The sequence below is a fragment of the Mizuhopecten yessoensis genome, unplaced genomic scaffold, assembly GCF_002113885.1.
Source record: "Mizuhopecten yessoensis strain PY_sf001 unplaced genomic scaffold, ASM211388v2 scaffold4525, whole genome shotgun sequence".
NCBI lineage: Eukaryota > Metazoa > Mollusca > Bivalvia > Pectinida > Pectinidae > Mizuhopecten > Mizuhopecten yessoensis.
In genome coordinates, this window is record NW_018405590.1 from 44,393 (window position 1) to 53,746 (window position 9,354).

A 9,354-nucleotide genomic window follows, 5' to 3' on the forward strand; every position below is an offset into this window, starting at 1 on the left:
TACGACGCTGTTATGGCGGACAGGGTGCACTAGATCCAGTGGTTGTTAGAACGTTTTTGCTGTTTGTAGATTATTTTACCAATATACGGATAAATAACCAACTAGCAAGATGCCTGTACACTTCAAGGTAAACGATACAATTTCATTTTTGCACAATTAACATGCAATATTGTTGGAACAGTATATAAATCTCAGACATCAAGGCGGCATATTTATAAACAAAACTGAAACAAAAACAGGTCAAAGCGATTAACGACAAATACCATTCAGACCCCTTAGGCCTACAGTTTGCATTTTAGCAGTCGATATCAGTGCAAATTGCATTTGAGATGATATTTTCGAAATATAGTTACGAGTGATCCTCGTCGATTCTTTAGAAATCATCTTCATAAGTAATAAATTTTGTGTAGTTTGTATAAGATTCAAGTTCAGACTCATCATTGATTAGCGCCTTTCATCCGTTTACTCGCGTAGTACCACCGTTCATTACTGAACCACACAGAAAGACAGGTTAATCATGAAGAGTTTCCATTCAAGTTAACTTTATCTAAATATTATTTAATGGATTAATTGTGTTTCTGGTTTTTTTTCTGGAAATATTGTTAGACTGCTACCATATACTAGATTGCTGACTGTATAGATAGGCCTACATCACGGAGTACATGTGTGACATTAATTAAACTGATGTGTACAGCACCCTGTGCTTGTACTAGACTAAGCTTATATTGTCTGCAAGTTAAGGTACACATTCATTTCCATTACTGCAAACTACATTTATTGTAACATAAATTGTTTGCTGAATATTTAAAATTACAGTGAAACAAAATAGTTTGTAAAACATAATAGTAATACAGTAAAATACCATGTAGCAGAACTGGAGACAGGTGTAGTCCTGCTTCAGCTGGTTTTTGAAAAATAAGAGGGGTCATTCTAAGTATATGTGATATTAATAAATAGGAGGGGCCAGTGAATTTCAGTAGTGAGAGCCCAGTGTCTCCTTTTAATACCAGGGTTATCAATAAAGAAATAATATACATTCGTCTACATCAGACTTATTATCAAACTGTCATTAGTTTAACTAACTGATCTTATATCACAATAACTGGTCTGGACCTATACCTATATATATATATACTACTGGTTTTATACAATATTGACACAGTACTAATTTGCTGATGAGTGTTTTATATATTGTACAGTATTGCTACACCAATAGGATAATCATGATTTTAAGGCACATTTGTATAATTTATGTGTTTTATTTTTTAGATTAATTAGTTGTATTAATTGGTTTCTTTTCACAGGGCAATTCTGAATATAATGTCCACTACCAGTGGTTTGATTCTTACAAAAGCAAGAGTTTCCACCCGACAGCAGAACAGGCAAAACCAAAAGCAGGCCTTTCCTCAGTGAACCTAGGTTTAAATAGTGCGTTCATGCTATCCCACAGCCGTGATGTTCTTCTTGTATTAGGCTACAATGACTTTATTATGCATGTTCATCAGCATTTGTCACACCAAGTTAACTTTCGTAAATAGTCACAACCTCTCCAGTTACAAAAATGAAATTGGGTCTAGACTGGGTTTCGATCCGTTTACCAAACCTGAATAGTAGCGCTAAAGGTTAAATTGGTCCTTTGTTCAAACCAATGTAGACCTATTATATGCCTATCATATATATATATAAGGAAGTTAATTTTTGTGTGGCATATGTTTGCTATCACACTGATCTTCAAAATGGTGATGGACAAATTGGTATAGCTAGCATGATTAATTTACTGTATATGCATGCATGAGAAGAATGATTTATGGTATACCAGTATAGCTGTGCTGTCAGGATCAGAACAATTTCAAATTATTCTTATTAGTGCATGCCCATCTCAAAACTTTCAGATTTTCGCATGCTCAGCTTGAACGAGAATGAAGAAGCTACAAAAAGGTTGCAGCTATAGGCTTACAAGTATTGTAACTAACTGCTATTTATCAATGATTGTATGTCACTTATGCTTTACAGACCAGTTCTGAATACAAAGAACATTACAAACCCACGCAATCATACAAGAGTGCCACATTCTCACCTAGTGCAGAGCAAATGGCACCAGCAGCTGGCCGACAGTCTTCAAAGCTAGGTATCTAGAGGAGTCTTTTGTACTAATATCTTGTAATGTTTAAAAGAAATATATATGACTTTTTTTTTTAACAAAGGGAGACTAATAGATAATTACGTACCTCATGCAATCAAATTGCTGCCGATATCTAATAATCACATTTTACTGGAAAGCAAACACAGAAGATAACTGGTTTAAAATAAGAAATATGGTTATAACAGTTTGGTGTTCCGTAAAAACCTTATATTTTAAATGGCCCTTTTTTGAAATTTCAAAAAATAAACCATTAAACATATAAGTAGGAAAAAAAGGATACATATATTGTCTGGTATTATTTCACATAAAATGTACAGAATTATTCATTGTTATCGTAATTTGGAGTCCTGATTTTGGGCAATCATATCCAGCTTACATAAAAGACACTTTTTTGAAAGCTAAATCAATGTTGTTATTTTTTTATCCAAGTGTGGTAGCTAGATATGAAGTGTGTGGCTGGTTTTGTCAACCCGCTTGCATGGTGTGAACTGTTTGTGCAGTATATCACATGATATGTTCATTACTACACCTATTTACAATATCAGACTATACTGCATGCAAGCATGGACACTAACATCATGTAACGTTACTATTCATCCAATTTAATTTATCTCCTGATACCTTGAGGTTAGCCTTATTATCTATACCAGGTAGGCTGGAATTTGAAGAAAAAGAATCTGCTACATAGTTTAAGTGTAACTTACATGTGTATCAGTCAATATTATTGGCGATGCATGCTTGGGTATGGATTTGTGGTGTTTTTGATATGGATATTCAGGGCAAGAAAATTCCAGGTCTGATTGCGTCCATTATATTTGATCTCTTGGCAACAAAAATGCTATTTTGTACATGTATAGCTAAATGCCTTGATTACCTGATCGACGAGGGTAAAATGATATATTGAAGAATATAACTAAAACAACTTTCTTTTGAAATAGATGTCACAGACATTAAATAATTACTTAAGAGTTCATATTCCATCTTTGCGTATTGCAGAGTTATCTTCTCTTGTGAGCAGGTATTGATTGTTACGTCATTGGTTTGTGTGAGAAAATTACGTTTGTTTTCTCAAAAATTGATGACGTTACTCTCACAACCCAATGACGTAACAATCAATACCTGCTCATAAGAGAAGATAACTCTATAACGCAATACGCAAAGACGGAATATACATGAATGTAATTTTGAGACCAAGAGATATTTGGGAAGTGATTTAAAAAAAAATACCACTTGTCCAAAACACATGTGATTTCCAAACATTTGTTCTTGCCCTAGACATATTCATCTAAAGTTCCTTGTTTTAAAGTGGATTTGCATGTTCTGTAATAATTTTTCTTCCATGCTGAAATAAGTATATTAAAATATATTATCAGGTGCATAATATAGTTATAATTTGTAATACAGTTAATACACTGAATACATGAGATTGATTAATATGACATAAATGTAGTCATAATGAATATGTCACTGACTGAATTAGTAGAAATGTAGTATTTTATTATAACATAAGTTGTCTAAATTAAACTTATTCTTTCATAAAAATGAATCACAAATTTAATTTTCATAGATATTTAATCTTTTGATATCTTTGTCATAAATTAATCCTATTTTAACTTGGAATGCTATGGTATGTGAAATGGTTAGTTTTGTACAGTGTGTTGGTTCTGTGGGGCTCCAATCATTGTCCAAAATCTCCATGCTGTTGTTCAGGCGTTACTTATCGAGGTCTGACATTCATATAAAGTAAGAATACATGAATCATAATGATGGTAAAGGATAATTTCAGAATGTACAGAAGAAAAAATAGTCTGTTTCTTTAATCTAAAAATGTTTTGAATGTTGCCAGTGATATATTAGTTTAGACCATTGTAATGTCTTAAAGAGGTATAAGTGTCCTAATACCTGCAGGTTTGCTGGGAAATTTTACTGCTTGCATAAACTTCTGAAGACGAGTCAGCAAAGTCATACAGATTGTACTGCTAAGCTTTGACACGTTGTAAATTAATTACTAAAACAGAAATGTGCCCTGTTAAACTTAAACTCTTTGTAATAATTACACAAAGTTACTGAAAAGCTTAAAGCGTTTGTATAAATGTCACTATACCTGTAGGTGTGCCTAGTGAACGTTTGTATAAATGTCACTATATATACCTGTAGGTGTGCCTAGTGAATGTTTGTATAGATGTCACTATACCTGTAGGTGTGCCTAATGGACGTTTGTAAAAATGTCACTATATATACCTGTAGTTGTGCCTAGTGAACGTTTGTATAAATGTCAATATATCTGTAGGTGTGCCTAGTGAATGTTTGTATAAATGTCACTATACCTGTAGTATAAATGTCACTATACCTGTAGGTGCGCCTAATGAACTTTTGTATAAATGTCACTATACCTGTAGGTGTGCCTAGTGAATGTTTGTATAAATATCACTATATATACCTGTAGGTGTGCCTAGTGAATGTTTGTATAAATGTCACTATACCTGTAGGTGTGCCTAATGAACTTTTGTATAAATGTCACTATACCTGTAGGTGTGCCTAATGAACGTTTGTATAAGTGTCACTATATATACCTGTAGGTGTGCCTAGTGAATGTTTGTATAAATATCACTATACCTGTAGGTGTGCCTAGTGAACGTTTGTATAAATGTCAATATATCTGTAGGTGTGCCTAGTGAATGTTTGTATAAATGTCACTATACCTGTAGGTGTGCCTAGTGAACGTTTGTGTAAATGTCACTATATCTGTAGGTGTGCCTAGTGAATGTTTGTATAAATGTCACTATACCTGTAGGTGTGCCTAGTGAACGTTTGTATAAATGTCACTATACCTGTAGGTGTGCCTAGTGAACGTTTGTATAAATGTCACTATACCTGAAGGTGTGCCTGGTGAACGTTTGTATAAATGTCTCTATACCTGTAGGTGTGCCTAGTGAACGTTTGTATAAATGTCACTATACCTGTAGGTGTGCCTAGTGAACCACCCATGCAGAGGAAGAAGAGGCTAGATGGACCCATGACAAGCATCAGCACTAACTTTCACCAGGAGCCGGAGTCGCCTGCGAGTGCCGAATATGCTCTTCTGGGTGCTAATGATAAGTTTGTGGAAAACGTGAAGTACAAGGCCAGGTCTCGGGGTGCCTCTCCCCCCAAACAGCAAAAGCTGGCCCAGAGAAAGGTTAGTTTGTAAACATGATAATACCTTGTATTAAAACAAACATTTGGATGCAAATACTTAACAGTGAAAGGCAAATACTTAACAGTGAAAGTGCCGGCCAAATATTTTTTTAATAAAAATATGACCTACCGGTATATATATGTATGACCTCTTTGAAGGAAACCAGTTTCTTAATAGTGATGTCTGGTACAGGATATGTACTGATTTGTTATATACTGCGTAATTGGTCATAACATTTGATCGTTTATTCTGATTGGCTGATGGGTGGGTAATATAAATCCTTTGTATGTTTATTTGTTTACCGAATTTTGTTCAATGGATGTACATTATATATCATTACCAGGTAATGCAGAAAATCATACTTTACACCTTGATTTAAGTTTTTACAATCTGTAGGATACTTCTCAATAACCTCTTTAATTTATACCTGAATCTTCAAGTATGACATATTTTATTATCAAAATTGGGTTGCTTTTTTAGAGTAGAAATGTTATAACTGTGTAAATTTTGCAGAATGAGAAAGAAAACAGACTAGAAACCTCTAAACCTAAGCCAGCTCCTATGGTAAATACCGAGATGTACCGAAAACCTACGAAAAAGGAATCTAAACCTACTGCCCCACCTAAACCCGAGGAGAGTCCCAAAGTGACCACACCTATGGCTCCCAGGGGGATGAAGAGCATGCCCCCTTTACAGCTTAAAAGTGAGCTGGAGGCCCCGAAAATGTCGACAAAGAGCCCTGTCAAATCTAGAGCAAAGACAATAAACTCCAATGATGTGAACAGGCAGGAGTCTGTAAGTAAACTTCCCCTGAAGGACAAGATGATCAGTAACATGAACGAGTCCGTACAGACCAACATGGACAAGGGTGTAGCTCTGTCTGCTCCAGAGGCCCCCGTAAGTTTGAGAGGCCATGGTTATATTATCAGGCAAAATAGCCTTTGTCTGCTCACTAGTAGTGTTCTTCCATATAAATCATACAGTTTGGTATAACCCTAAACAGCGAGTTATATAACACTTAACCCTACCCTATCTCTACAGGACTACTTGTATAACACTTAACCCTACGCTATCTCTACAGGACTACTTGTATAACAGTTCACCCTCCACTATCTCTACAGGACTACTTGTATAACAGTTGACCCTACACTATCTCTACAGGACTACTTGTATAACACTTAACCCTACGCTATCTCTACAGGACTAATTGTATAACAGTTCACCCTACACTATCTCTACAGGACTCCTTGTATAACAGTTCACCCTACACTATCTCTACAGGACTCCTTGTATAACAGTTCACCCTACACTATCTCTACAGGACTACTTGTATAACACTTAACCCTACAATATCTCTACAGGACTACTTGTATAACAGTTCACCCTCCACTATCTCTACAGGACTACTTGTATAACAGTTCACCCTACACTATCAAAACATTTTGAGGAATTTGTTGTTAATTACAATTATTGGAAAAATTGAAAGTTTGCACAACTAATTCAAATGGACAAGTAACAGTCTGCTGTCTAGAATACTTGTAACATGAATGTATTTGGTTACCAGGCTGAGTACGCCCTGAAGTACAAGGCAGGTGTGGCCCCACCGCGTCCTAAAAGGAAGGTATCGGAGTACCAAAAGTCCTTTGACTGGAAGGTGGGGGGTAAGGCGTCGCCTCTCCTAGCAGCTGAGCAGGTAAATATTTTGATCTTTTCATCCAATTAAGTTTTATAAGAATCAGAATGGTAAAGGCCTTATAGAATATATGTGTGAATTCATATGATTTTTATTAAGCAACCATTGTTGAATACAACCATTCTACGAAAAATATTCTTGTAAATATGCCAACTTATTCAGTAAATACCAATGTCGATTTTATCCCACGTTCTGATAGTCAAATCACCCTTCGTCAGTGGACGTGGTCCGCGGTCTGTTGGTCGTCTGTCTGTCATTTGTCCTTAAGCAATTCCTGTTATCGCTATTTCTCAGAACGTGCAAGAGGGATCTTTCACTTGTAAGTTCCCCTTGGACCCTGGTTGTGCATATTGACTTCTGAGACTGATCGGAAAATCAAAATTGCTGACAGGTGGCCTTCTTGAATTTTGACAGTTAAGGTTTGTTATCACTATTTCTCAGAAAGTACTGGAGGGATCTTTCTCAAATTTAATATGTAAATTAACTTTGATCTCTAGTTGTGCATGTGTACTTTTGAGACTTCAGTCAAACAAAATGGCCAGCAGGTCTCTGTCTTGGATTTTGACATTATTTATTGGGATCTCTTGTTGATGTTTTGAATGACAGTATTTGTCTTAGTATGGGAAATGACCAATGAAATGGATGATTTTTCAGGTGAAGCATTTCTATATACTTACTGTAACCTAAAAACCATTATACACTTGTAATTACAAAAAATTAAATTGTTCAGCTACTTTATAATGATCGAAAATAAGCACTTAAATGGCAAGTGTATGTGTCTGAGATTAAATAAACAGTTATGATTGGTTATTGTGATGAGTGGTTACCTGCGACATTGGTTAAGGGCCTGTCACACCTAGCTGATTTGGGTCGCCAGAGCTATACCTGAGCACAAATTTGGCGATGTTCGGGGATCGGTACTAGTACAGCAGCGCAATGGTATCACATCGCTAAGAACAGTAGTACATCGTAAGGACATCGTCCGAACATCGGTGAAAAATTCAGCAACGGCAGGGGACGGTAGACATTTTTGAACTTGCTCAAAAAATTCTGCCGTTGCGCTGCTGAAGCGAGCAACGGAACTACAACGGTAGTAGCACGGCAGTACTCCGGTATGGCTTTGTTAATGTCGGTAGAGCACCGGTAGCGCCCCATTATAGATAGCAGCAATCCAGTGGCCTCAATGTGTATCGTACTGGGACCGATGTGATTGCGTAGTACTACTGAATACCACCAAAGTAGTACTGATGCCTCGGTATAACATCGGCGACCCATCAGTTACACTTAGGTGACAGAAAAGTGGTATTCGATAGCACATCGGCTCTTACATCGGTAGGACAACGGTAGAACAACAGTATCACAACGGGAATGCCAGTACTACATCAGTATTGCTATGGTCAATTTTTCAAGTGCTTTCTGGCCGGAGCTCTGCCATTGTCCCGGCGAGGTACATCGGTAGTGTGTGACAGGCCCTTTACTGTGGTGAGTGATAACCTGCGACACTGTTGATGTTTTATTCCACACAAATGAGGTGATTGGTTACAGATCGTATACAACAGTAACCCAGCAGTGGCCCCGTTCAGGAAGGATGTCATCCCTAAGAAGAGTGAATATGATGTTCAGTTCCAAAACTGGAAGCTGAATGAGTGTGAGGACAAGCCTGTTCAGGCAGCAGGAAAGTCGTCAAAGAAACGGTCAAAGGTCAGTTATTTCTTCACAAAACTTCATTACAAATGTCAAAGTTCACTGATCACTGAAAACTATTTCACAAAATTCAAAGGCCATTGACAGCAGAAAACTGTATTACAAAGGTCAGTGATGACTTTCAATGTCAGAAGTTAGTGACCACAACAGACTTTACCGATGGTCGCTATTTAGTGACACTCCAAAATTAATTTTGCAGAGGTCAAAGGTCAGTGACATTACAAACTGTTAAAATGGTTTATTTTCCTCAATGATGAAATGATCAATACATTCTGTTCTTTTTTATTTGTGCGAGAGTTAAACCGAGTAATTCTGTTTTTGATATACAGGGTATTTCAATTCTGTATTTTAAATACCAGTATATTATGCATGATATTATTTTTGATACTGAGGTAATAAATTCATAATCATAAAATTCATATCATTTTAGGTGAAAAGGAGTAAAAGTGTTGGAGGTAAGATTTTAATATAAATCAGTTATATGTCCATGCTGGCATTTAATTCAGCTATACCTCACTCTTCAGACAGATTTTACAGATATAATTCAGCTATACCCACTCTTCAGACAGATTTTTCAGATACAATTCAGCTATACCCACTCTTCAGACAGATTTTATAGATACAATTCATCTATAC

The 9,354-nt window shown here is 36.3% G+C and overlaps 1 protein-coding gene across 3 annotated transcripts in view; it reads left to right on the forward strand.

The window, feature by feature from the left end:
* The window catches only part of LOC110449200 (nuclear protein MDM1-like), a 39,605-nt gene continuing 30,251 nt past the window's right edge, over nt 1-9,354 (forward strand). For 2 of the 3 annotated variants that reach the window (XM_021495901.1, XM_021495903.1), the window contains exons 1-7: nt 1-127; nt 1,305-1,428; nt 5,110-5,321; nt 5,835-6,218; nt 6,886-7,014; nt 8,560-8,715; nt 9,149-9,173. In XM_021495901.1, coding sequence (XP_021351576.1) covers nt 110-127; nt 1,305-1,428; nt 5,110-5,321; nt 5,835-6,218; nt 6,886-7,014; nt 8,560-8,715; nt 9,149-9,173 — 1,048 coding nt within the window. In that variant the 5' untranslated portion in view covers nt 1-109. Of the gene's footprint in view, nt 128-1,304; nt 1,429-2,013; nt 2,129-5,109; nt 5,322-5,834; nt 6,219-6,885; nt 7,015-8,559; nt 8,716-9,148; nt 9,174-9,354 lie in introns of all 3 variants that reach the window. The other variant, XM_021495902.1, reaches the window with a different exon arrangement.